Below are 27,673 nucleotides of genomic sequence, written 5' to 3'. Positions count from 1 at the left end.
ACCCACCGGAAGCGGTACTCTCAGCACGTGTGTGATCCTGGGCAGCTATGGCAGCTGAAGTAGCAGCGGAGCGGGGCAGCCCTGCAGGTATGGGCAGCGGGCCGGGGGCGCCGTCTAGGTGTACAGGGCTGAAGGGCTGTTCTGTCTGGGAACCGTGAATGACAAGTGTATCTTGTAGAACTACATGTCCCAGAATGCTATGTGGGTGCACGAGTGGTGGCCTTACCTGGGGAGCAGCAGCAGAGAGTTTATCTAAGGTGACTAGTTACATAGCAGCAGTGTCCTCTGTATCTCCTCCCCCCCCAGGAGGGGCAGCAGTGTCCTCTGTATCTCCCCCCCCCCCCCCGGAGGGGCAGCAGTGTCCTCTGTATCTCCCCCCCCCCCCAGGAGGGGCAGCAGTGTCCTCTGTATCTCCCCCCCCCCCCCAGGAGGGGCAGCAGTGTCCTCTGTATCTCCCCCCCCCCCCAGGAGGGGCAGCAGTGTCCTCTGTATCTCCCCCAGGAGGGGCAGCAGTGTCCTCTGTATCTCCCCCCCCCCCCAGGAGGGGCAGCAGTGTCCTCTGTATCTCCCCCCAGGAGGGGCAGCAGTGTCCTCTGTATCTCCTCCCCCAGGAGGGGCAGCAGTGTCCTCTGTATCTCCCCCCCCCCCCCCCCAGGAGGGGCAGCAGTGTCCTCTGTATCTCCCCCCAGGAGGGGCAGCAGTGTCCTCTGTATCTCCTCCCCAGGAGGGGCAGCAGTGTCCTCTGTATCTCCTCCCCAGGAGGGGCAGCAGTGTCCTCTGTATCTCCCCCCCCCAGGAGGGGCAGCAGTGTCCTCTGTATCTCCCCCCCCAGGAGGGGCAGCAGTGTCCTCTGTATCTCCCCCCCCAGGAGGGGCAGCAGTGTCCTCTGTATCTCCCCCCCAGGAGGGGCAGCAGTGTCCTCTGTATCTCCTCCCCAGGAGGGGCAGCAGTGTCCTCTGTATCTCCCCCCCCCCAGGAGGGGCAGCAGTGTCCTCTGTATCTCCCCCCCCAGGAGGGGCAGCAGTGTCCTCTGTATCTCCCCCCCCAGGAGGGGCAGCAGTGTCCTCTGTATCTCCCCCCCAGGAGGGGCAGCAGTGTCCTCTGTATCTCCCCCCAGGAGGGGCAGCAGTGTCCTCTGTATCTCCCCCCCCAGGAGGGGCAGCAGTGTCCTCTGTATCTCCCCCCAGGAGGGGCAGCAGTGTCCTCTGTATCTCCCCCCCCAGGAGGGGCAGCAGTGTCCTCTGTATCTCCCCCCCCCCCCCCCCCCCCAGGAGGGGCAGCAGTGTCCTCTGTATCTCCCCCCCCAGGAGGGGCAGCAGTGTCCTCTGTATCTCCCCCCCCCAGAAGGGGCAGCAGTGTCCTCTGTATCTCCCCCCAGGAGGGGCAGCAGTGTCCTCTGTATCTCCCCCCAGGAGGGGCAGCAGTGTTCTCTGTATCTCCCCCCCCAGAAGGGGCAGCAGTGTCCTCTGTATCTCCCCCCCAGGAGGGGCAGCAGTGTCCTCTGTATCTCCCCCCCCCCCCCCCCCAGGAGGGGCAGCAGTGTCCTCTGTATCTCCCCCCCCAGAAGGGGCAGCAGTGTCCTCTGTATCTCCCCCCCAGGAGGGGCAGCAGTGTCCTCTGTATCTCCCCCCCAGGAGGGGCAGCAGTGTCCTCTGTATCTCCCCCCCCCCCCCAGGAGGGGCAGCAGTGTCCTCTGTATCTCCCCCCCCCCCCCCCCCCCAGGAGGGGCAGCAGTGTCCTCTGTATCTCCTCCCCCAGGAGGGGCAGCAGTGTCCTCTGTATCTCCCCCCCCCAGGAGGGGCAGCAGTGTCCTCTGTATCTCCCCCCCAGGAGGGGCAGCAGTGTCCTCTGTATCTCCCCCCCCCCAGGAGGGGCAGCAGTGTCCTCTGTATCTCCCCCCCCCCCCAGGAGGGGCAGCAGTGTCCTCTGTATCTCCCCCCCCCCAGGAGGGGCAGCAGTGTCCTCTGTATCTCCCCCCCCAGGAGGGGCAGCAGTGTCCTCTGTATCTCCCCCCCCAGGAGGGGCAGCAGTGTCCTCTGTATCTCCCCCCCAGGAGGGGCAGCAGTGTCCTCTGTATCTCCCCCCAGGAGGGGCAGCAGTGTCCTCTGTATCTCCCCCCCCAGGAGGGGCAGCAGTGTCCTCTGTATCTCCCCCCAGGAGGGGCAGCAGTGTCCTCTGTATCTCCCCCCCCAGGAGGGGCAGCAGTGTCCTCTGTATCTCCCCCCCCCCCCCCCCCCCAGGAGGGGCAGCAGTGTCCTCTGTATCTCCCCCCCCCGGAGGGGCAGCAGTGTCCTCTGTATCTCCCCCCCCCAGAAGGGGCAGCAGTGTCCTCTGTATCTCCCCCCAGGAGGGGCAGCAGTGTCCTCTGTATCTCCCCCCAGGAGGGGCAGCAGTGTTCTCTGTATCTCCCCCCCCCAGAAGGGGCAGCAGTGTCCTCTGTATCTCCCCCCCAGGAGGGGCAGCAGTGTCCTCTGTATCTCCCCCCCCCCCCCCCCAGGAGGGGCAGCAGTGTCCTCTGTATCTCCCCCCCCAGAAGGGGCAGCAGTGTCCTCTGTATCTCCCCCCCCAGGAGGGGCAGCAGTGTCCTCTGTATCTCCCCCCCCAGGAGGGGCAGCAGTGTCCTCTGTATCTCCCCCCCCCCCCCCAGGAGGGGCAGCAGTGTCCTCTGTATCTCCCCCCCCCAGGAGGGGCAGCAGTGTCCTCTGTATCTCCCCCCCCCCCCAGGAGGGGCAGCAGTGTCCTCTGTATCTCCCCCCCCCAGGAGGGGCAGCAGTGTCCTCTGTATCTCCCCCCCCCAGGAGGGGCAGCAGTGTCCTCTGTATCTCCCCCCAGGAGGGGCAGCAGTGTCCTCTGTATCTCCCCCCAGGAGGGGCAGCAGTGTCCTCTGTATCTCCCCCCCAGGAGGGGCAGCAGTGTCCTCTGTATCTCCCCCCAGGAGGGGCAGCAGTGTCCTCTGTATCTCCCCCCCCAGAAGGGGCAGCAGTGTCCTCTGTATCTCCCCCCCAGGAGGGGCAGCAGTGTCCTCTGTATCTCCCCCCCAGGAGGGGCAGCAGTGTCCTCTGTATCTCCCCCCCCAGGAGGGGCAGCAGTGTCCTCTGTATCTCCCCCCCCAGGAGGGGCAGCAGTGTCCTCTGTATCTCCCCCCAGGAGGGGCAGCAGTGTCCTCTGTATCTCCCCCCCCAGGAGGGGCAGCAGTGTCCTCTGTATCTCCCCCCCCCCCAGGAGGGGCAGCAGTGTCCTCTGTATCTCCCCCCGGGAGGGGCAGCAGTGTCCTCTGTATCTCCTCCCCCAGGAGGGGCAGCAGTGTCCTCTGTATCTCCCCCCCCCAGGAGGGGCAGCAGTGTCCTCTGTATCTCCCCCCCAGGAGGGGCAGCAGTGTCCTCTGTATCTCCCCCCCCCCAGGAGGGGCAGCAGTGTCCTCTGTATCTCCCCCCCCCCCCCCCCCAGGAGGGGCAGCAGTGTCCTCTGTATCTCCTCCCCCAGGAGGGGCAGCAGTGTCCTCTGTTCTCCCCCCCAGGAGGGGCAGCAGTGTCCTCTGTATCTCCCCCCCCCCCAGGAGGGGCAGCAGTGTCCTCTGTATCTCCCCCCCCCAGGAGGGGCAGCAGTGTCCTCTGTATCTCCCCCCCCAGGAGGGGCAGCAGTGTCCTCTGTATCTCCCCCCCAGGAGGGGCAGCAGTGTCCTATGTATCTCCCCCCCCCCCCCCCAGGAGAGGCAGCAGTGTCCTCTGTATCTCCCCCCCCCCACCCCCCCCCCCCCGGAGGGGCCGCAGTGTCCTCTGTATCTCCCCCCAGGAGGGGCAGCAGTGTCCTCTGTATCTCCCCCCCCCCCCAGGAGGGGCAGCAGTGTCCTCTGTATCTCCCCCCCCCCCCCCCCCAGGAGGGGCAGCAGTGTCCTCTGTATCTCCCCCCCCCCAGGAGGGGCAGCAGTGTCCTCTGTATCTCCCCCCCCAGGAGGGGCAGCAGTGTCCTCTGCATCTCCCCCCCCCCCCCCCCAGGAGGGGCAGCAGTGTCCTCTGCATCTCCCCCCCCCCCCCCCCCCCCCCAGGAGGGGCAGCATTGTCCTCTGTATCTCCCCCCCCCCCCCCCCAGGAGGGGCAGCAGTGTCCTCTGTATCTCCCCCCCCCCCCCCCCCCCCCAGGAGGGGGCAGCAGTGTCCTCTGTATGTCCCCCCAGGAGGGGCAGCAGTGTCCTCTGTATCTCCCCCCCAGGAGGGGCAGCAGTGTCCTCTGTTTCTCCTCCCCCAGGAGGGGCAGCAGTGTCCTCTGTATCTCCCCCCCAGGAGGGGCAGCAGTGTCCTCTGTATCTCCTCCCCCAGGAGGGGCAGCAGTGTCCTCTGTATCTCCTCCCCCAGGAGGGGCAGCAGTGTCCTCTGTATCTCCTCCCCCAGGAGGGGCAGCAGTGTCCTCTGTATCTCCCCCCCAGGAGGGGCAGCAGTGTCCTCTGTATCTCCTCCCCCAGGAGGGGCAGCAGTGTCCTCTGATTCCCCCCCCACCCCCCAGGAGGGGCAGCAGTGTCCTCTGTATCTCCTCCCCCACCCCCCAGGAGGGGCAGCAGTGTCCTCTGTATCTCCTCCCCCAGGAGGGGCAGCAGTGTCCTCTGTATGTCCCCCCAGGAGGGGCAGCAGTGTCCTCTGTATGTCCCCCCAGGAGGGGCAGCAGTGTCCTCTGTATGTCCCCCCAGGAGGGGCAGCAGTGTCCTCTGTATGTCCCCCCCAGGAGGGGCAGCAGTGTCCTCTGTATGTCCCCCCAGGAGGGGCAGCAGTGTCCTCTGTATCTCCCCCCAGGAGGGGCAGCAGTGCCCTCTGTATCTCACCCCAGGAGGGGCAGCAGTGTACTCTGTATCTCCCCCCCCTCAGGAGGGGCAACAGTGTCCTCTGTATCTCCCCCCAGGAGGGGCAGCAGTGTCCTCTGTATCTCCCCCCCCCCCCAGGAGGGGCAGCAGTGTCCTCTGTATCTCCCCCCCCCCCCCCAGAAGGGGCAGCAGTGCCCTCTGTATCTCCCCCCCCCCCCCCCCCCCCCCCCCCCAGGAGGGGCAGCAGTGCCCTCTGTATCTCCCCCCAGGAGGGGCAGCAGTGCCCTTTGTATCTCCCCCCAGGAGGGGCAGCAGTGCCCTCTGTATCTCCCCCCCCCCCCCCCCCAGGAGGGGCAGCAGTGCCCTCTGTATCTCCCCCCCCCCCCCCCCAGGAGGGGCAGCAGTGTCCTCTGTATCTCCCCCCAGGAGGGGCAGCAGTGTCCTCTGTATCTCCCCCCAGGAGGGGCAGCAGTGCCCTCTGTATCTCCCCCCAGGAGGGGCAGCAGTGTACTCTGTATCTCCCCCCCCCAGGAGGGGCAGCAGTGTCCTCTGTATCTCCCCCCAGGAGGGGCAGCAGTGTCCTCTGTATCTCCCCCCAGGAGGGGCAGCAGTGCCCTCTGTATCTCCCCCCAGGAGGGGCAGCAGTGCCCTCTGTATCTCCCCCCAGGAGGGGCAGCAGTGTACTCTGTATCTCCCCCCCCAGGAGGGGCAGCAGTGTCCTCTGTATCTCCCCCCAGGAGGGGCAGCAGTGTCCTCTGTATCTCCCCCCAGGAGGGGCAGCAGTGTCCTCTGTATCTCCTCCCCCAGGAGGGGCAGCAGTGTCCTCTGTATTTCCCCCTCCAGGAGGGGCAGCACTGTCCTCTGTATCCTGAAAGTTATATAGATTTCTAATTTACATCTATTAAAAAGTCTCAAGTCTTCCACTACCTATCAGCCGCTGTATATCCTGCAGGAAGTGGTGTATTCTTTCCAGTCTGAAGAGCAGGATCAGTTTTCTATTTGTTACTGCTCTGGACAGTTCCTGACATGGACAGAGGTGGCAGCAGAGAGCACTGTGTCAGACTGGAAAGAATGCACCACTGCCTGCAGGACATACAGCAGCTGATAAGTACTGGAAGACTGGAGATTTTTTTAAAAGAAGTAAATTACAACTTTGTGACACAAGTTGATTTGAAAGAAAAAAAATGCTGGAGTACCCCTTTAATTAAAGTCAGTTCTCAACCTAACCCCAATGACTGGGACTGAGAGCAGCCCATGGTTATAAGGATCTGTTCACACCACCATAGGGGTAAATGTCAGATCTGTGAGGGTCCAGTGGCTGCAGCCGGGGTCCGGACCTCTTTGTATGAGTCTGTATTATCTGTTTCCTCATCTCCCATAGATTTGTATAGAATGGTCGCACATACACTCGGCCGCCCCACTATACGCCATAGCTGTCCGTGCATAGAAATGTTTTTGTTCCTATTCAGAGGATAAAACACACATTGTTCTCACCAGCGAGAGGTGTAATGGTCATATCCCCTGTGACCCAGCACCCCTGCACAGATATCTCCTCTCCTGAGGGTTTGCTGCAGTGTCTCAGCCCCACACACCGCATTACTCTGTGCATCCACTAGAGGTCACTGTTGCTCTGTAACCAGTAGTAGAAGCTTCGCTGTGAGCTCATGGTCTGTATGATGATGCGTCTTGGTATATGTGAGAGATACATCGCCAGGGTTTCTCAGGGTGTATAGATAGAAAATCTCACAGCATTCAAAGGTTTCACAAATAAAGATCAGTAATTTCATGTATTATAAGGAAGCAATGTATTACTGCAGCTACATAGGGTGAATATGAAACACGCATGTGACCATTGCAAAGTTATCACTAAATATATATGTGCATTATAATTCTGTAAAGCAAGTATTAATATTAAAGGGGTACTCCGGCAAAATATTTTTCTTTCAAATCTGCTGGTTTCAGGAGGTTATATAGATTTGTAATTTACTTCTATTTAAAAATCTCCAGTCTTCCAGTACTTCTCAGCAGCTGTATGTCCTGCAGGAAGTGGTGTATTCTGTCCAGTCTGACACAGTGCTCTCTGCTGCCACCTCTGTCCATGTCAGGAACTGTCCAGAGCAGCCGCAAATCCCTACAGAAAACCTCTCCTGCTCTGGACAGTTCCTGACATGGACAGAGGTGGCAGCAGAGAGCACTGTGTCAGACCACTTCCTGCGGGACATGCAGTAGCTGATAAATACTGGAAGACTGGAGATTTTTAAATAGAAGTAATATACAAATCTGTATAACTTTCTGTCTCTGGTTCATTTGAAACCTCTTTTTTTTTTTTCCTTTAAAGGATGACCCTGTCTTGTATTACACTACTCTATGGATGGATATATATTATTATAATCTATTTCTTAGGTTCTGAAGAATCAGATTTTGCAGACGATAGTTTTTCTTCAGATGGAGGAGACGATCCAGAAGCCTCTGACCATGAAAGCGACGATGAAGCAGAGTCCCAGGACCCGAACCAGGGCTGGGCGGAGGCCATGGCCAAAATCCTCAACAAGAAAACCCCCTCTGACAAGGCCGGCACCATCCTGGTGAAAAGTAAAGCGCTGCAAAAAGAGAAGGAAAAAGAGAAGCAGGAGCGACTGGAGAAAAAGAAAGAGGTGGGTAGAACCCGTGGGTGAGCGCCAATGCTGCTTCTGAGGACACAGACCGGGTACCAGTGGCTGAGGGAAGAGGCCGGGAAAGTGCAAATAATTTCCTCAAATCAACTGGTGCAAGAAAGTGGCTGAGATTTGTAATTTACTTCTATTTAAAAAACTGCAGTCTTCCAGTACTTATCAGCTGCTGTATGTCCTGCAGGAAGTGGGGTATTCTTTCCAGTCTGACACAGTGCTCTCTGCTGTCACCTCTGTCCATGTCAGGAACTGTCCAGAGCAGCGGCAAATCCCCACAGAAAACCTCTCCTGCTCTCCAGACTAGAAATAATCCACCACTTCCTGCAGGACATACAGCAGCTGATAGGTACTGGAAGACTGGAGATTTTCTAATAGCAGTAAATTAAATATTTCTGGCACCAATTGATTTGATTTAGTGAACAACCCTTTTAATCCGTAGACAAAGCCCTTCCTTTAGCCTATGAGGCAGCCCAATGTTTTTTATTTGAACGGTCAGTCATTTCATGTGTCTCCCGCTCCACGCGCCTGCCGCTGCCTGACGTTCTCCCTTCTATCGCAGTTTGATAAGAAGCGACAGTGGGAGATGATGTGCAGAGTCAAGCCAGATGTGGTTAAAGACCGAGAAGCCGAGCGGAATCTGCAGAGGATTGCTACAAGGTAAAAGAGAAATCATCTCTATTCCGCTTCCTTTTATGTCTCCTCATTTTTTTTTCAAAACTGATATTAAAGATGGGACGTTGTGCGTAATCTGGTTCCAATAAGAGAGATCCCGAGATCAGCCGCAGAGGAGCCGTAAGATTTATGTAAGGAGAATACGAGGAACAGAGGGGTCCGAGAGGAGAAGATAAGAGGTTTGTGTGTGTATAAATATATATATACACACATAGCAGGATCAGCCATAACATTAAAACTAACATTCTAATAGTTGTGCCCTCCCCCTCATTCTCTGACCCATCAAGACCCGGACCCTCATAGCCCTGTGACGTGACTCCCAAGACCCGGACCCTCATACCCCTGGGGTTTGGACCCTCATAGCCCTGTGATGTGACCCTTGGGGCTCGGACACTCATAGCCCTGTGATGTGACTCCCAAGACCCGGACCCTCATACCCCTGGGGCTCGGACCCTCATAGCCCTGTGATGTGACCCCTGGGGCTCGGACCCTCATAGCCCTGTGATGTGACCCCTGGGGCTCGGACCCTCATAACCCTTTGATGTGACCCCTGGGGCCCAGGACCATATAACCCTGTGATATGACCATCATAGCTCTGTGATATTCCCCCCCGGGGCATTATCCTGCTGACCACTGCTATTAGGGAGTCCTGCTTCCATTAGGGGGTCCCGCTGCCATGAAGGGGGTAACTTGGTGTATATAATGGTTAGGTAGCTGGTATGTATCACAGTAACATACACATGATACTTAGGCACAAGGTCTCCAGCAGAACATTGCCCATCACACGGCCCCGCCATCTTGTCTTCCTCCCATAGTCCATCTCTTCACCAGTGACACAACCACCCCCGGCCGTCCACATGATGGAGAACGTGACCCATCAGACCAGGCGCCATCTTCCATTACTCCACTTCTAATGCTTATATGATGATTGTAGACACTTCTGGAGTGACCAGGAGGCAGATTCCTATGGCTGCCCGGACGCCCATGTGCAGCTTACAGACCAGTTTGGTGAAATTAAAGGGTTATTCTGCCTGCAGACATACTGTATATGGCCTGTCCCCAGGACTGTCTATTACCGACCTGTTACTTGCATTCTTTCCCCACAGAGGTGTCGTACAGCTATTCAACGCTGTGAGAACCCACCAGGGTAACATGAGCGATAAGATGAAAGAGGTTGGGCGCTCCGAAAGGAAGAAGAGCAAACTCATGGCGTCCGTGTCAAAGAAAGACTTCATTCACGTTCTGAGAGGGCAGGAGAGCAAAGGCGAGGCTGGGGAGCGACACGGGGCGAAAAAGGTGCGTTCTGTCTGCTGTTGTAATATATATATATATATATATATATATATATATATATATATATATATATATATACACACATTAATACACTATATACCTATACAATCAACGCATCCAGTCATCTTTACATTATTATATATTACTGGGCGGGCATAATTTATATTATTATAGCCGGGTTGTTGATATAAGCAAATCCTAATCTCTCTCCTCTTATATGAGCAGTATTACAGCTTGGCCTGCAGGGGGCAGTGGTGCCTTTGAAATGACAGTAAAGCAGTTTCTTCTGTTCGGGTTCAGGGCAGGTATCTCCTGTGTGTTTGGCCTCGTGTAATAATGGCAAAAATAGATGTGACTGCGACACTGTCACCATTCAGGTGAACGTATCACAAAGACTTGGCATGGATAATAATAATAATAGTTATCCTTGATAGCTGCCATAACTGGTTAAATCATCATAGAGGAAGCTCCTTCCCAGGGTTCGGGGTTTGGGTGCAGATGTCCTACAAACCAATTCTGCTGGAAGTTCTGACAACTTAGTGACCTATTCTTAAAGGATCTACTTTAGACTTGAGATTTACTTTTGTTAAAAAAATCTCCAGTCTTCCAGTACTTATCAGCTGTTGTATGTCCTGCATAAAGTGGTGTGTTCTATTCAGTCTGACACAGTGCTCTCTGCTGCCACCTCCATCCATGTCAGGAACTGTCCAGAGCAGGGCAAAACCTCATAGAAATCTTCTCCTGCTCTCTAGACTAGAATGAGTACACCACTTCCTGCAGGGCAAATAGCAGCTGATTAGTACCAGAAGACTTGACTTTTTTTTATGTAAAGTTAAATTACAAATCCCTGGCACCAGTTGATTTGAAAGATAAAAATTTAAGGGTGAACTACCCCTTTAATTGGTCACTTTTAGAAGATACCCACCACATATGGAGCAGGGTTCCCCTGAACCTGCAAAGAGTTACTGTCACTTTAAAAACTTTTGACATATCATGTCATTGTGTTGTGGCGCGCACAAATTGCTGGATGGAGATGAGAGTAACACGCCTCCGCAACTTTGGTTTTTAGCAATTAATGGGGGTCCGAACAACCCAGCCCCCAACCGTTCAAAACTTTTGACATGTCTAAAAGTTTTTTCTTCTTTGTTAAAGTGACAGTAACGCGTTAATCACATTGTAGTGTCAAGGGGTTAAACTGTCCAGATGTTAAGAAGCCTAGCTTGTTCTTTTCAGGTAAATACTGCATTCAGCTGTAAGCAGCACCAGGGTCCGTCCATCCCCCCCGACCCCTCCTTCACTTCTCGGCTCTGTACAGAATGTGCTGTAAACGTCCTCCTAAAAAAGTGCCTAGTAGGCAACTGGGTTTTCTTTAAATCGCCTTGGCACGGAGCGGCGCCTCTCATGAGCTAATGCTTCTAATAATGGGCCCAGTTTTCCTTCCATCTGAACTCCCCCTGCAAATCCCCTGCCCGAGTCCTCCGCTGGAAAATGTTTGTGTGGTTTGTGTTCGGTAATAGCCGAGATCTAAAAAACAAATGTTCCCTGGTGGTGCGGCAGTAACAGAGTGTGCGGAGCCGGTGCTATCGGAGTGTTGCTGTTTACACTTTGATGTGCGCTGGCCCAGGCGGGGGATGCACTTGGCCCCCTTTCTACCTCGGTGGGTTTTCTTTTTTTCTTCTTCTTCTCCGTCTAAGTGCTTTTTGGATGCCAGGAAGCCGTCCTTGATCCAATTACCACATAAACATATTGTCATATGGTTTTTGTTTGTGTGTACTCTGGCCACGCCGATGGTTACTTTATCATCGAAGGGTTTTATGTCTTTCAATAACAGATACTCTGAATCAGACGCCCGATATGGAAAGGTTACTTCAAAGGCTCCGGCTGCTGGGAAGCTTTTAACATTTAAAGGGGGGCTCCACCTTATACTGTAACATTGCAACTTTTCTTACTTTCTAAAAGTCTTCCCTGACCCGACGCATCTCATCTGCCGCGGTGGCGTCTTGTATCAGGTACAGGGGAAAGTTTTAGACTACCCTTCACTCCTATGTGCAGATTGGAGGGGTTGTAGTATGAGGCTGTGGTAATAACCATAGAGTTATTGGGAGCGAAATAAAAGGTCAGAGCTGAATGGGACTAGTCACATCCCAACGTTTTATGGGTCTGAGAGGTGACAGTGTTATATTGCAGCATTATGCATCATAGTGGGCCCATTGACTGACCTTTGTGATGTCGGGGAAAGTGGAAAAAATTTAGAGATTACCGTATTTTTCTGTAACTTTGGTCATGCTCAGTGGTGTACGTGTATCATTTACAGCTCACTAATGGAAATAATGAGTAACTGTATAAAGCATTACTGATCCTGAGTTACATCCTGTATACTCCAGAGCTGCACTCACTATTCTGCTGGTGGGGTCACTGTGTACATACATTACTTATTCTGTACTGATCCCGAATTACATCCTATATTATACATCCAGAGCTGCAGTCATAATTCTGCTGATTGTAACTACCGATGCGATTGGCTGACATGATCACATGGAATGGAATCCACTGCATTCTCTTGTAAACCCAGGATCTACATAGAGCGGCTCAATGGTTAACTTAAAGTGATAGAATCCTTTGGTTTTCTTTATGGACTACACTGGATTTCTGGCCGCTTTACATCCCTTACAAACCTAAAACCTTTGACATTTGAGGATTTGCTTCCAGTCTAGGAAATCCCCTGTGAGCCGGACTCTCCTCACTATTCTACAGTGTGGATCTAAGATATAAATGGATACAATTGTAGCAAACCCTCTGCTGTGAGTAATCATCTTTCCGTCCTCAGTTATAAGGTTGTTAGCGATCGGATCCGTACGTTATGTTGCAGTTTTCTTTAGGCTTGGGGAACGAGTGTGTATTCGGCAGCTCCTGCTTTATCTACATTAGCGCTCCCCGTACACCTTGAAAGAGTTTATTATAAATTGTGCCGTCTCCAGCTTTGGATTTCATTAACTTTGTTTTTTACGATCGTCGCGTCACATCTAGAGCCAAGAGCGCCTGCCTGCATGTTCATCAGGATCACATTAACGTTAGTCCGTACCTCCGCATCACATAGCACTTCAGCTCATTTGTAGAAGGTTTTTCTTTCTCTTCTCTTGGATACAATATTGGTGGTAGCTTTTTTTTTTTTTTTTTTTTTCTTTTTTTTTTTTGGGGGGGGGGGGAGGTTATAGGTATGGCAACCGTCATTTATTTAAAGAGACTCTGTCAGTAGGTTTATGGTGTCCTATCTCAGAGTAGCATAAACTAGTGAGAAGCTGAACAGAATGATGGATCGCTTACATTGTTCTATGCAGCTGTTCCAGAGATCTCCTCCTGAATAACATGGACAATAAGTAGTCCTCTCCATTATGTGCATGAGCCCAGTAGTCCTGGATATTCATGAGAAGCAGAAAACTCCGCCCACCAGCTGCTGATTGGCAGTTATCTATTCATGCTGTGTATAGGCAGTAACTTAGAATCATGTAAGTAATACACCTAGTGACAGATTCCCTTTAAGGACAACTGCAGGCAGGGCAATTTTTTGTAAAAGTGGACGAGCGTCTGAAAGGAATAACATGCACTCATCTCCCTTGCTCCAGCGCTGATGCCGCATACCGCTTCTCCGATCCCCCGGGTCCTCAGCCGCTTCCTGGTTAGAGGGAGGACCTGGATCGTGACATATCAGGTCCGCTCAGCCAGTCAGCAGCTGAGGCAGGACCCTGTTACAATCTGTGACTGGCTGAGGGGCTCTGACACATCATGACCCAGGTCCCCTCTCTAACTAGAAGGCGGCCAGGGAATGGAGCGGTGGTACGCAGAATCAGCACTGGAGCCTGGCAGGTGAGAGCACGTTATTGCTTTCAGCCTCCCCGACACATTTAGAAAAGAATTACCCAGCCCGGAGTTGTCCATTTAGGTTTACAAGAACATCAGACAAGCTCACCAAGAATGGGTAGTCTGCCCGGAACACCCCAAGGTAGTACGAATATTACTGAGGAGGAGCCTGAAAATAATTCATGGCGTGTATAAGAGCACATGGCTAATACCAAGAGTGATTCGCTATGGACTGGACGTCATCGCACCTGCATCAGGGCAGAGGTTACGGCCTGTAAGTGTAAGCTACGGACATGAGGCCTGCACTCACTCACCCCGGGGATCTGGGACAGCTGTCCTGCATTCTCTTTTTAGCGAGCGGTCTATGGCAGCAGAGAGAGCTCTGAGCGCTACATCTAGCATGTGTGCCATACATTTGCCATCACTGCTATAGACTGGGCAATGCCCCATGGGAATAACATATGCAAAATACCTCTCCTCCTGAAGGGAAAGTTACATGCTGCCACCTATTGCACACCATAGAACTAACCACGTTCAACTGCAAACTGATCAAAAGCAAATAAATTGCCAAATGCCGTGGGAACATAGCCTCATGCAGAATAATGGCTAGACATACAAAAACAAGACCTACATAGGGGAAAAGAAAAAGCTAACCTGACCCATAAATTGCCCCCTGCCCATCTTCCTTCCAGGTTAAAAGGATTATCTAGTGTTTACATTTTTTGGTGCGCTCTTGGTAAACATAATAAACATGTTATACTTACCTCTCCGCTCTCCCTCGGTGTCTCGATGCGGTGTTGCCAGTCCCCCCGACTGCAGCTCAGCTACAGTGATTGGCTGAGTGGGCTGTCACTCCACTCTGAAGTATCGGAGCCACAGTCAGTGGGGGACAGTAGAGAGGTAAGTACAACATATTATGTTTACCAACAGGCCAGCAATATATAAAAACTTTTTAAACACTGGATAACCCCTTTAAAAGCGTCATTTACCATTTTTTTTAATCAGCTGTTGCCAGAGATTGGTAAATTACTTTTATTAAAAATCTTGAGTCTTCCAGTACTTATCAGCTGCTGTACGTCCAGTAGGAAGAGGTGTATGCTTTCCAGTCTGGAGAGCAGGGGAGGTTTTCTATGGGGATTTTCTACTGCTCTGGACAGTTCCTGACATGGACAGAGGTGGCAGCAGAGAGCACTGTGTCAGACTGGAGAGGATACACCACTTCCTGCAGGATATACAGCAGCTGATAAGTACTGATAGACTGGAGATTTTTTTTTTTATTAGAAGTAAATGTCTGGCACTTGCTGGGACAAGTTGATTTGAAAGAAATTTTTTTGGGGGGTGAACAATCCCATTGAACACCCACAGTGGTCTTTCCACTAGTGTTTACACATAGTAGCATAGTACATAGGCATCTGGTGAATATTTGCCCCTTCACCCTTGAGTGCGATATAGAAGTCATTGAATGCCCATATGGTGTTCATTATATTTGGGACTTGGGCCAGTGTTCTCCTTTCATATCTTCCAGTGTTTTTATCAAGGTATTGCCTTATCCTTATTCAACCTATTGCTTTTTTTCCCTGTCACTGTCTTTCCCGGGGTCTTTACTCTGTTCTGGTTTTTCGGTCCACAGCATTTAATTTATTTGTGGCCCTTTGGGGAAGAATGAATCAGATCAAACACACACGTTCCTCCACGGCTTGTTTGCCAAGATCTCTGCTCCAGAAATCATATTTTGGGGGTTTATGAAGTCACTTCCATCTAAGAGGGTAATACATCTATGGGAGCGTTTTCATGTCATGCTCTGGTTTTATTTTATAATAACCCGGTCTCATGTTGCTCGTGTTCTTGATGACTTGGTTCTTGGCTACTGGAAACGTTAGATGTTTTAGCTAAATCCTCCTGCCGACTGGCTCATCGTTTTCTTGAGGTTAAATAAAGTTACGGGCTGGGACACTTGGAGGTTTTTAAAGCTAAAAACAAATTGTCTCCTTTGTTTTAGGAACTTTTTTTTTCCACTTCTAATCCTTAGATTTATTAAACATTTTTAAACTGAATGTACCATCAGGTACATCACTGCTTTTTCTTTTTTTTTTTTTACCTTAATAGATTGTGTCAACGATGCGGGTGGTGCGCTCTTTTTTTTAAAAACGCTGCCCAGTTCTGGTCTTTTCCAGAGCACCGTCCTGCCCGGAGCAATAGTGACAGGCTCGCACCCCCCACTGTGACGAAACCCCCTCCCCTTTGTGACGCCGCTCCATTAGAATCAATGGAACTGTGTCACAGAGGGGAGGGCATAATTCCACGCTAGGCGGGGGCGGCCGCTGCTCACGAAAAGACCGATGCCAAGTGCGTAAACCAGGCAACATTAAAAAAAAAAAAAAGCACCTGTGGAATCCCTGCTTCGGTGGCGATCAATTAAGGTAAATTATAAAAAAGCAGCGATGTGCCTGATGGTACATTCTCTTTAACTTTATCTATGAATGACTCTTAAAGGAGCACCCTGGATACATTGCATTATGCCAACTACAAGGCCGACAGGGTGGAGCGTGACACTAGGGTTCAACGAACATATAATGCTCCGCCCATTATTCTTGAAACAGTTTTTTTTATCAAAGGATTGTATCCTTCCGATCAGCCGATCGCCTCCAATCCTACTTCTCTAACCTCAGGAGATGACAAGAAGCTGCTATTGGATGGACATTTTTCTAGCAGTGGCAATATAACATTGAAAAAAATGGCTGTCCAAGTAATGCATGTAGGCGCTCCATCGTGGCTCACAGAAGATGTACCTAGAGGGGAAACCACCCTGAGGGGCCCCATTAGTTGTTAATGGGTCTGTTGGGTGCTAACTACTGCAGTGTGAACAGAGTCTAATTATCGCTCCGTGGAATAGGCCCCTTGGTGAGTTTAAAGGAAGCCTGTCACCCCGACTGCCGGGGTAAAGCCTGCCCGACCCCACGGTGGAGCCCCTTATACTTACCCCTTCCTTGAAGTCCCGGACCCTGTCCCGCCGCCGAGAAAATCCCCGTCGGAAGCCGTGCTCGCGCTTACCAGAGATGTGTCAGACGTTGGGACTTAGGGGGTTAAGTATAAGGGGCTCCACCATGAGGTCGGACGGGCTTCGCCCCAGCAGCCGGGGTGACAGGTCCCATTTAAGCAATAATATTTCTGTGTGTATGCAGGCAAAGATCAATGAAAGTTTGTAGTCGTTGATCGCCTCTTTTGAGCCGACCATAAAAGCATTATTAATTGTTTGCCAATCGTTCAATGTATGTACACATTGTTCTTCATTGCGATCATAGCTATCGCTCTGTGTATTATGGGGAATAATTTCAGGTCGCTCGCAAAAGCACTTGTTTGCAATAAAACAAAGAATTTGCGAGAAAACTAAAAATTGCTTCACCTAATAGGAACCGTAAGATGACCACACATTAGATAGACCATGGCTGGTAGTTGACCAGCTATTTAACAAATGATGAAGATTACCATTCCCCTTAATGTTTTTCAATTAATCTTAGTTTGGAGCAAAGATTTCTATAATTCATTCCATTGAAATTCCGCTTTGCACAGTGAATGTTTTAGTTATATTTTGGCCGTTTCACCAAAAAATGAATAGAAAACTTGTATCATCTGGAAGTTAGGAGAGCCTCTAGATTCTATACTTGGTATTAGTATTGTCAGATCCCCACTTTGCAGGTGCAGATACCTGAATAGGAGGTTATCGTTCAGGTTCATCATTGCAGTATTTATTTGGATACCATAGATATGATACGACTATCCCATGGAGCCCTATCTCTGCGGTTGTGGCTCAGTCACTGGGTGGTCTCCTGTTCTCCCTTTTCATTGTCTCCCCCATTGCAGGATTAATAGGTGAGCTCTGGAGCCTTTGCAGCCTGGCACCTCTTGACATTTCGCGTAAACAGAGATTCCTCTTTCCTTAGTGCTCTGTGTGGTCAGGGATTACATCCATTATCTTCCTTGTGTACATATAACAATATATTCTTACGCTCAAAGCCGTCCTTTAGGCTATAGCAAATTGACACAGCTAACCAAACATAAAATACTGTAGTGTTAGTCCTCCTAAAATATTGGTGAAAACCATTGAGTTCATCGAGACTCCTCTTGACCATGTCAAGAGTTTCTCCCTAATGTTGTGTCATTGGGTCTTTTAGCCAGCTCAATGATGTGTTCATGATTTCTGTCATTGTCCTTGTCCCCATTGTTTCTGGTTGCCGCTGCCTTCCTTTTCAATTTTTTCTCAAAGATCTGATCTTCAATTCTGTTTGACCAAAACAAGATAAAGATTCTCTCTGAAGGTCCATCCTAATTTGGGTAAATGGCTTATCCTGAATCGCCTTGGGGAAAGCTTTGCCATGTTCAGACTTGTTTGGTCTTCCAGCGCAAGGGACGCTCATTGTAGCCGTATTCTGCCCTGATGAAAAGACAAAGGCTCTGAGAAGACTCCATCGTAGAAGCAGAAAAACTAAAGTAATAATTCTAGATCCAATAGACCAATAGATAAACCTTATTGACTTATAAGTGGACCCATTAGGTTCCATCAAAGCATAAATTCTTTTGACATTTTGAGCAGTGCTACATGCTTTTCTTTTGTCAAAGGATCTGCAGTGTAGGTTGCGAGCAGAACCTCCAAAGTAAATGTCGCCCTACCTGGGGCAATCAAGTACATGTTGATTGCTGTTGGCACACGTTTTAACTTGACCCCTGCTGGTGTGTTTGGTTGTTTTACTAAACCCATCACGTTTTACATGAGGGCAAATAATTCAATTTCTTTACCAGATCATAGGATGTATAGAAGAATAAGTCCATCCTCTATATTTCGAAAGCTTAGGGTTCACACTGAGGAATTGGAGAGGAAAGTTATCTGCTTGAAATTTCCTCCTCTTCAGCTCTTCCGGAATAGGCGTGGAGAGGGAGCAGAAATTCAAAGCCCCAATGACTTCTATGGGATTTCTCTAGCGGAATCTGCCCTGAGGGTGGGTTCACATTGAGGAATTGAAGAGGAAAGTTCCTTGCCTATTCAGCTTTGGCAGAAACGGAGCGGAATTTGAGCAGAATGCAATTGGAATTGAAGCAGAATTCAAGCCCCAATGACTTCTATAAGATTCCTCTAACACAGGGGTGGGGATCCTCCGGCCCGCGGGCCGCATCCGGCCCCTGACACCTCCGGATGTGGCCCGCGGCTCCCCTGTGACATGCGCCGCTCTGGAGGAGAAGGAGCCGACACACACGGCATCCTCCTGTGTCTGTGACAGCTGCCAGGAGGATGCTGTGAGCGCCGGCTCCTTCCCCTCAGAGCGGTGCACATCTTCTGACTCCTGCCCTCCTGTGACGTGCGCCGCGCTGGTGAGGCAGGAGCTGGCACAGACACAGGAAGATGTGTTGTATGCCGGCTCCTGCCTCACCAGCGCGGCGCACGTCTTCTGACTCCTGCGGGCCGCGCGCGATGACGTCATTTCATCGCGCGCCGCCTGCAGGAGAAGACCGGCACAGAAGAGAGGAGGGAGAAGAGGACCTGGACAGCGTGGGAGCGGAGGAAAGGTGAGTGGGATGTTTATTTTTTTCATTTGGGGCAGACACTGGGGGTTAACTAGGCCACCAGGGACATGACTGGGGGAGGGGGGGTTAACTAGGCCACAAGGGACATGACTGGGGGGTTAACTAGGCTACCAGGGACATGACTGAGGGGTTAACTAGGCTACCAGGGACATGACTGAGGGGTTAACTAGGCCACCAGGGACATGACTGAGGAGTTAACTAGGCCACCAGGGACATGACTGAGGAGTTAACTAGGCCACCAGGGACATGACTGGGGGGGGGGGGGTTAACTAGGCTACCAGGGACGTGACTGGGGGGGGGGTTAACTAGGCTACCAGGGACATGACTGGGGGGGTTAACTAGGCCACAAGGGACATGACTGGGGGGTTAACTAGGCCACAAGGGACATGACTGGGGGGTTAACTAGGCCACCAGGGACATGACTGGGGGGTTAACTAGGCCACCAGGGACATGACTGGGGGGTTAACTAGGCTACCAGGGACATGACTGGGGGGTTAACTAGGCCACAAGGGACATGACTGGGGGGTTAACTAGGCCACCAGGGACATGACTGGGGGGTTAACTAGGCCACAAGGGACATGACTTAGGGGTTAACTAGGCCACCAGGGACATGACTGGGGGGTTAACTAGGCCACAAGGGACATGACTGGGGGGTTAACTAGGCCACCAGGGACATGACTTAGGGGTTAACTAGGCCACCAGGGACATGACTGAGGAGTTAACTAGGCCACCAGGGACATGACTGAGGGGTTAACTAGGCCACCAGGGACATGACTGAGGAGTTAACTAGGCTACCAGGGACATGACTGAGGGGTTAACTAGGCCACCAGGGACATGACTGAGGAGTTAACTAGGCTACCAGGGACATGGCTGGGGGGTTAACTAGGCTACCAGGGGCATCACTAAGGATTCAAATCAGGTACAAGGGGCATCACAGAGGGTTAACTACAATAGCAGGGGCATTAGGGGAACAATACTTTGCCTTGTTCGGGTGCTGCAAACCCACGCCACTAACTGCCGCGCACGGTATAACATTGAGTGCGGCCCTCGAATGATTTTATTAAGGCCCGACCGGCCCTCGACATGGAAAAGGTTCCCCACCCCTGCTCTAGCAGAATCCGCCCAAAGAATTAACATGTCAATCCTTTGGGCAGAAAACTCTGCTCGGAAATTCTGCAGTGTGAACAACAGAGCTGAAATAAGAGCGGATTCCTCTTCAATTCCTCACCTAATGCCTTACCTATTCCTCAGTGTGAACCCACCCTAAGAATTGACATGTCGATTCTTTGGGAGGAAAGCGTAAATTCCACTTTGTAAACGATAGAGCGGAAATCCCATTGAACACAATGGGACATTGCTTTGTACATATTTTATGGGCAGAACTTTAAGCAGAATATGCGTAAAATTAAGAACAGATTCCTTGCCTATTCCTCAGTGTGAACATACCCTTACTGTTATTACAGGCATTGGGCATTGTAAGCTGGTCATATATTTCAGATATCCATAATTTAGCTAAGAGCCATCTCTTCCGATCTCTGCATCTTCAGAGCGGCCTGTCAGAGCACAGGAGAACACCGGTAGCATGGACAGGTAATATATTAACTTTGGGCAAGGGCTGCACGGAACGATGTCCGTGCAGCCCCAGCTAAACCATTATCGGGCCATCTAATAGGTCCAGTAAACGAGCGTCAATCTAGCAGATCGTTGCTCGTTCACAATATTGATCAGGCCTTTAGCGGTCCATGTAATAGTACCCTTACCCCAGCGTTGGCTCCATCATGTGGCTGTAGCATTCTTAGCTATGACTTTCCAGTATTTGCACTGGAGGACTGAGCCATCCCGGAATCTGTAACAGGTGCTTGAAGCTAAAACCTTACATAGATTGGGCTCTTTATCTTTGCTGTTTGTGAAGGAGGGCTGGAGAAGACAAAAGACCCCAGTATGTTTTATAGGCTGGCATTGTGTCAGGATTCTACAAATAAAGGAAAGCTCTTTTTACACAAGTTTATCACTTGGATTTCTTCTGTTTACAAGCGAATACCAAAGCGTTATTAGGAGAGCACAGAACGTCTCGGAGCTGTAGCGGAGGAATGGACAGACTCGCGTAGGCTATCTGCTACAAAGCCTATAATTCTAGGTCTCGGTTTTCGCCTCTACCCATCATCTGTCTTCTGTAGAGACGTACATATTGTGGCTTCTACTGTTAGCGCCTGATTTTACTAGAAGACAATACCTCATGGCTGTAAGTGTTGCCAAGCCTACTGTATCCCTCCGAGCAGTATTGGTGGCTGCAGAGGGTTATCTCAGGACAACAACCCCTTCTACGTGTATCTTATTAGAACATATGGATGTCATAGAGTGGGATCCCGTACACCAGACCCAATGTGTCCCTCCACTGCACGCCCACTTATAGGAATGGGCACTATATAATATCATAGTTTTATTTATTTGATGAAAAGATTGAGATCTTAGCGTTGCTACGTCATGTCTCGACGGTCCAGAAAAAGGGGGGAGTGGGGGAGGAGTAGAAAGTGATATAAAAGGGGTATTCCACTCAAACATAACTTTTGATATGTTGCTGCCCATGGTGAGACTAACAATTAATTCTGTACTCGTTATTATCTATTCAGTCTCCCCCAGTTTTGAGCTGCTGTTTTTTGTTGAAGACACAAAAATCTGTGTGTGAGCTTTTCTCTCTGTCTCCCTTTCCTCCCCCTCCCTTCCGAGACAGCTGATGTAAACAAGTCCCTGGCAGGAATTATCTGCAACATTGTAGCTTCTTTGTAATGTTGGGAGAGTTATTCTGAGGTCAAGTTGCTGATGAACTCACTGTGATTAACCCTCCCAGCATTACAAAGAAGCTACAATGTTGCAGATAAAGCCTGCCAGGGACTTGTTTACATCAGCCACCTCAGAGGGGAGGGGGGAGATGGAGAGATTTTTGTGTCTCAGCAGAAAGCTGCAGCTCAGAACTGGTGGAAGGAGACTGAATAGATAACAACAAGTATGGAAGGAATTGTTAGTCTCACCATGGGCAGCAACACAACAAAAGTTGGGATTGAGTGGGATACCCCTTTAATGACTTGTATATGCAAATCAAAGCCTCTTTCGATAACTATTGTTGAGACACCCCATTAGCCACACGGTGGCGCTGTTGTTTCATCCTCTCGAGCTGTACTCCCGTTAACGCTTTGGCAATGTCCAGTTATTGTTTAAACATACTGTACGGTCATTTGAAATATCTTTATGAAAGGGCCTAGGAATGCTCCTCTGTATGCAGATTACATGCTTCAATGGAAGCGCTTCCTGATCCCCCGACAGAAAGGGGGGAAAATGAAAGGGAAATCTGAAATGGCTTTTAATGGCGGCCACACACGTACACTGTTTGCAGCAGTATTGTACTATTTGTTCAGTATCATCGTAGCACATAGGTCATAGAAATGTGTGTCGGTGAATGGAGAGTATGTGCTAGTAAAATCAAAGAGACCCTATTACCCTATCATAGCATTACTTGTCACCCCATAAATTAACAATTCTCGGTCACCTCTTCTTAGATCTCCATCCTGATGTTCCACTGTTATTGTTGCCAGCTGAGCGGGTGGGTTCCTCTTATTGTGATACTTGGGGGCTGAACAGCCGATTGGATGTCTCCTCACTTCTGCTGCTCCTTCTCTTCCAGAATGCAGCTGCATCTCCCACCTCCGTCTACTATTTGCAGTTTTAGGCCATGTTCCCACTATGTAAGTTTCGTAGTAATTACGGTCGTTGTAACAACGACTGTGATTACTACGGAACTTACGTATTGGTACTTTCTAAGGAATATACACTCCGGCGGGATCCCTAGTGGCGCCGCAAGAAACTGACATGTCAGTTTTCTGTGGCTGCTTTTCACTAGATAGCGGCTGCAGAAAATCTGCCAGTTCACACAATGGAGCGTGCGGCTCCGGCCGCGCGCCCGATTGCGTGCAGCGGGGTGTTCAGATGCGGGTGCGCACGCATCCGAATTCAGCGTCCGTAAAGATCATCGGGCCAGTGCTGCAGTACCGGCCAGGATGATCTTATCTGACACCAGCCAGTATTTTGGTCAGTATCAACCAAAACCAAGAATGGGACGGCCGTCATTTTACAGCAAATAATTACCGTTATTTCAAAACAACGGCCGTTGTTTGCCATTAAATGACGGCCATCCACTTAATTTCAAGTGTGTAAATATAGCCTTTCTGTGTTTTCAATCCACTTCTGGTTTTGGTTGAAAAATACTGTGTGTAAACATAGCTTTATGGCCGTATTACACCAAGTGATTATCGTCCGTATTTGGCACATTACCGGCCGTTACGGTTGATAATCTCTTGGTGTAATAGCTCCTGTAAAAGGCAGCGGTCAGCCGACATGTACAATGCCGGCTGATCCTTGTCTTTCAACATGTTGAAAAAAAACGATAACGACAGTCTGCTGTCCGTGGCTCCACATAACAGAAGCAGCGGCAGCAGACCGCCACTATCTTCTATGGGCCACCCGGACAATATAAAGATTGTCCAGACGGATTCAACGTGTCAAAGACTCATGTCAAGATGCAAGAATCCCTGCCCCTGTATATTGTGTGTGTATACCTGCTCTACTTCACCACTCAGTTAATATTTTCTGGGCAGGGGACAGAATGCTTGGCCTAGAGAATAAGAGGAGTTTAAGCGAGGATGCAAATAGCATTGCTGCTTAACCCCCAATTTGCCATTTATATCCCTAACCATTCGTAGACTATATGGCAATGTGACCATAAACTCAGAGTTAAAGTGAATGTTCTACTGCTCACTGTTCTGGAGGGACTACTACTTCAACAGATTCATGTAAAACAAATCCCATCAAGCAAAATCTATACCTAATGTGTTGGTTCTAAACACATTGATCGCTAATCTCTAGTGAAGAGTTTAAATGTTCAGATCTTTGAGTTCTGTTCTTATTACCGTAGTTTAAAGGGGAATTTATGTAACTGGCATCGGAAAGTTATACAGATTTACTTCTACTTAAAAATCTCCAGCTTTGCAGTACTTATCAGCTGCTGTATGTCCTGCATGAAGTGGTGTATTCTTTCCAGTCTGACACAGTGCATTTTTTCTATGGGGATTTGCTGCTGCTCTGGACAGTTCCTGACATGGACAGAGGTGGCAGCAGAGAGCACTGTGTCAGACTGGACAGAATACACCACTTCCTGCAGGACATACAGCAGCTGATAAGTACTGGGGGACTGGAGATTTTTTAACAGAAGTAAATCACAAATCTGTATAACTTTCTAACACTATTTAAAAAAAAAAATTCCCTCTGGAGTACCCCTTTAACTGTCGTCACTCACTATACACAACTACTTTTATATAAGAGGCACCTCTTTACCTGTAATACGCTGCTACACTGAGCCGTATACCCCCTGCTGACCTTGTACTTGGACTCATCTATTTCCAGGCTGCCGCAACAACACGACAGGCGTCAGAATGGAACATCCTGCGTGATGACTTCATGATGGGAGCGTCTATGAAGGACTGGGATAAGGACAGCGACGATGGAGACGTAAACGCCAAATCCAAACCCGGGGCCAAACGGGAAGATAGCGGCAGTGATTCCGACAGATGAGGCGGACGCAGAGCTAGAGATACAACCTTATCTCTCAGTATCCGACCTGGATAAACTCTTCATTCTATGAATGCATAACATTTCTGACATTGCACAAATGCCTTGTTAAAAATATAGAAATCGATGCAGAAGAAACTTTTTTTTTTTTTTTTCAGTTTTGTTCGTGAATCTGAAATATTTTCCAAAATATTTAATTTTTCAACTTATTTTTCCAAAATATCTTGTGCAGTCAAAACAGCGTAACCTGCCGGATAGCAGTGAGGAGCGGTGCCAGGGGTCGTCTCCCGTATCGATGGCCCGGCTTTTTCCTCCACGTCCCCTTGTCTGGATGGGGGTAATAGACTTGCGGGCATCACCTTGTGTGGTAGATGGGTTTAACATGTCTACTGTTCCTGGCAGCCGGAGGAGTCGCCTGGCTTGGCTTGAAACGGATTCCAGCGCTGTGCTTCACATTATCCTGCATGAAAGTAACTACTTGGCTTTCACTAATGTCTCTCCAAGGTTAGAAGAACAGAAAACAGCTTGACCTGCATTTATCAAAGGATGCTACGCTCTCCCATTACAATTGGTACCTGGTGGGGGAGAGGGGGGCAGCAGCTCAGCTACTGTGGTTTGGCCTTCGGCAGTGATGCATTGTGGGGGTCACTGGTCTGTGTATGACATCCATTAAAAGTTTAACCCTATATCGAAAGTTTATCTTTCTCATTTGTCATAGTATTTAGAACCTCTACACTACACCACACAGGAGAGCCGACAGATCCTCTATACTACACCACACAGGAGAGCCGACAGATCCTCTATACTACACTACACCACACAGGAGAGCCGACAGATCCTCTATACTACACCACACAGGAGAGACGACAGATCCTCTATACTACACTACACCACACAGGAGAGCCGACAGATCCTCTATACTACACCACACAGGAGAGCTGACAGATCCTCTATACTACACCACACAGGACAGATCCTCTATACTACACCACACAGGAGAGCCGACAGGTCCTCTATACTACACCACACAGGAGAGCCGACAGATCCTCTATACTACACCACACAGGAGAGCCGACAGATCCTCTATACTACACCACACAGGAGAGCCGACAGATCCTCTATACTACACCACACAGGAGAGCCGACAGATCCTCTATACTACACCACACAGGAGAGCCGACAGATCCTCTATACTACACCACACAGGAGAGCCGACAGGTCCTCTATACTACACCACACAGGAGAGCCGACAGGTCCTCTATACTACACCACACAGGAGAGCCGACAGATACTCTATACTACACTACACCACACAGGAGAGCCGACAGATCCTCTATACTACACCACACAGGAGAGACGACAGGTCCTCTATACTACACTACACCACACAGGAGAGCCGACAGATCCTCTATACTACACCACACAGGAGAGACGACAGATCCTCTATACTACACTACACCACACAGGAGAGCCGACAGATCCTCTATACTACACCACACAGGAGAGCTGACAGGTCCTCTATACTACACTACACCACACAGGAGAGACGACAGATCCTCTATACTACACCACACAGGAGAGCCGACTGATCCTCTATACTACACCACACAGGAGAGCCGACAGATCCTCTATACTACACTACACCACACAGGAAAGACGACAGATCCTCTATACTACACCACACAGGAGAGCCAACAGATCTCTATACTACACTACACCACACAGGAGAGACGACAGATCCTCTATACTACACCACACAGGAGAGCCGACAGATCCTCTATACTAAACTACACCACACAGGAGAGACGACAGATCCTCTATACTACACCACACAGGAGAGCCGACTGATCCTCTATACTACACCACACAGGAGAGCCGACAGATCCTCTATACTACACTACACCACACAGGAGAGACGACAGATCCTCTATACTACACCACACAGGAGAGCCGACAGATCCTCTATACTACACTACACCACACAGGAGAGCCGACAGATCCTCTATACTACACCACACAGGAGAGCCGACAGATCCTCTATACTACACCACACAGGAGAGCCGACAGGTCCTCTATACTACACCACACAGGAGAGCCGACAGGTCCTCTATACTACACCACACAGGAGAGCCGACAGATACTCTATACTACACTACACCACACAGGAGAGCCGACAGATCCTCTATACTACACTACACCACACAGCAGAGCCGACAGATCCTCTATACTACACCACACAGGAGAGCCGACAGGTCCTCTATACTACACTACACCACACAGGAGAGCCGACAGATCCTCTATACTACACCACACAGGAGAGCCGACAGATCCTCTATACTACACCACACAGGAGAGCCGACAGGTCCTCTATACTACACCACACAGGAGAGCCGACAGATCCTCTATACTACACCACACAGGAGAGCCGACAGATCCTCTATACTACACCACACAGGACAGATCCTCTATATTACACCACACAGGAGAGCCGACAGGTCCTCTATACTACACCACACAGGAGAGCCGACAGATCCTCTATACTACACCACACAGGAGAGCCGACAGATCCTCTATACTACACCACACAGGAGAGCCGACAGATCCTCTATACTACACTACACCACACAGGAGAGCCGACAGATCCTCTATACTACACCACACAGGAGAGCCGACAGATCCTCTATACTACACCACACAGGAGAGACGACAGATCCTCTATACTACACCACACAGGAGAGCGACAGATCCTCTATACTACACCACACAGGAGAGCCGACAGATCCTCTATACTACACTACACCACACAGGAGAGCCGACAGATCCTCTATACTACACCACACAGGAGAGCCGACAGATCCTCTATACTACACTACACCACACAGGAGAGACGACAGATCCTCTATACTACACCACACAGGAGAGCCGACTGATCCTCTATACTACACCACACAGGAGAGCCGACAGATCCTCTATACTACACTACACCACACAGGAGAGACGACAGATCCTCTATACTACACCACACAGGAGAGCCGACTGATCCTCTATACTACACTACACCACACAGGAGAGACGACAGATCCTCTATACTACACCACACAGGAGAGCCAACAGATCCTCTATACTACACTACACCACACAGGAGAGACGACAGATCCTCTATACTACACCACACAGGAGAGCCGACAGGTCCT

The 27,673-nt window shown here is 50.4% G+C and overlaps 1 protein-coding gene across 1 annotated transcript; it reads left to right on the top strand.

Moving 5' to 3' along the window:
- On the top strand, window positions 1-25,165 carry RRP15 (ribosomal RNA processing 15 homolog). The gene is made up of 5 exons (XM_069954694.1): window positions 1-87; window positions 7,195-7,445; window positions 8,020-8,117; window positions 9,239-9,428; window positions 24,315-25,165. Exons 1-5 carry the CDS (start codon window positions 48-50, stop codon window positions 24,480-24,482), a joined length of 747 nt encoding a protein of 248 aa, XP_069810795.1. The 5' UTR covers window positions 1-47; the 3' UTR covers window positions 24,483-25,165.
- Window positions 25,166-27,673: the final 2,508 nt, after the last annotated feature.

Source organism: Dendropsophus ebraccatus, chromosome 15 (assembly GCF_027789765.1).
Source record: "Dendropsophus ebraccatus isolate aDenEbr1 chromosome 15, aDenEbr1.pat, whole genome shotgun sequence".
Taxonomy (NCBI): Eukaryota; Metazoa; Chordata; class Amphibia; order Anura; family Hylidae; genus Dendropsophus; species Dendropsophus ebraccatus.
Note: the sequence above shows the minus strand (reverse complement) of the source record. Positions and strands in the feature narration are given on the sequence as shown.

Coding starts and splice junctions, on each gene's coding strand:
- RRP15 (XM_069954694.1), top strand. CDS start 48: ATGGCAGCTGAAGTAGCAGCGGAGCGGGGCAGCCCTGCAG. Junction 88..7,194: donor GGAGCGGGGCAGCCCTGCAG/GTATGGGCAGCG, acceptor TCTATTTCTTAG/GTTCTGAAGAATCAGATTTT. Junction 9,429..24,314: donor AGCGACACGGGGCGAAAAAG/GTGCGTTCTGTC, acceptor ATCTATTTCCAG/GCTGCCGCAACAACACGACA.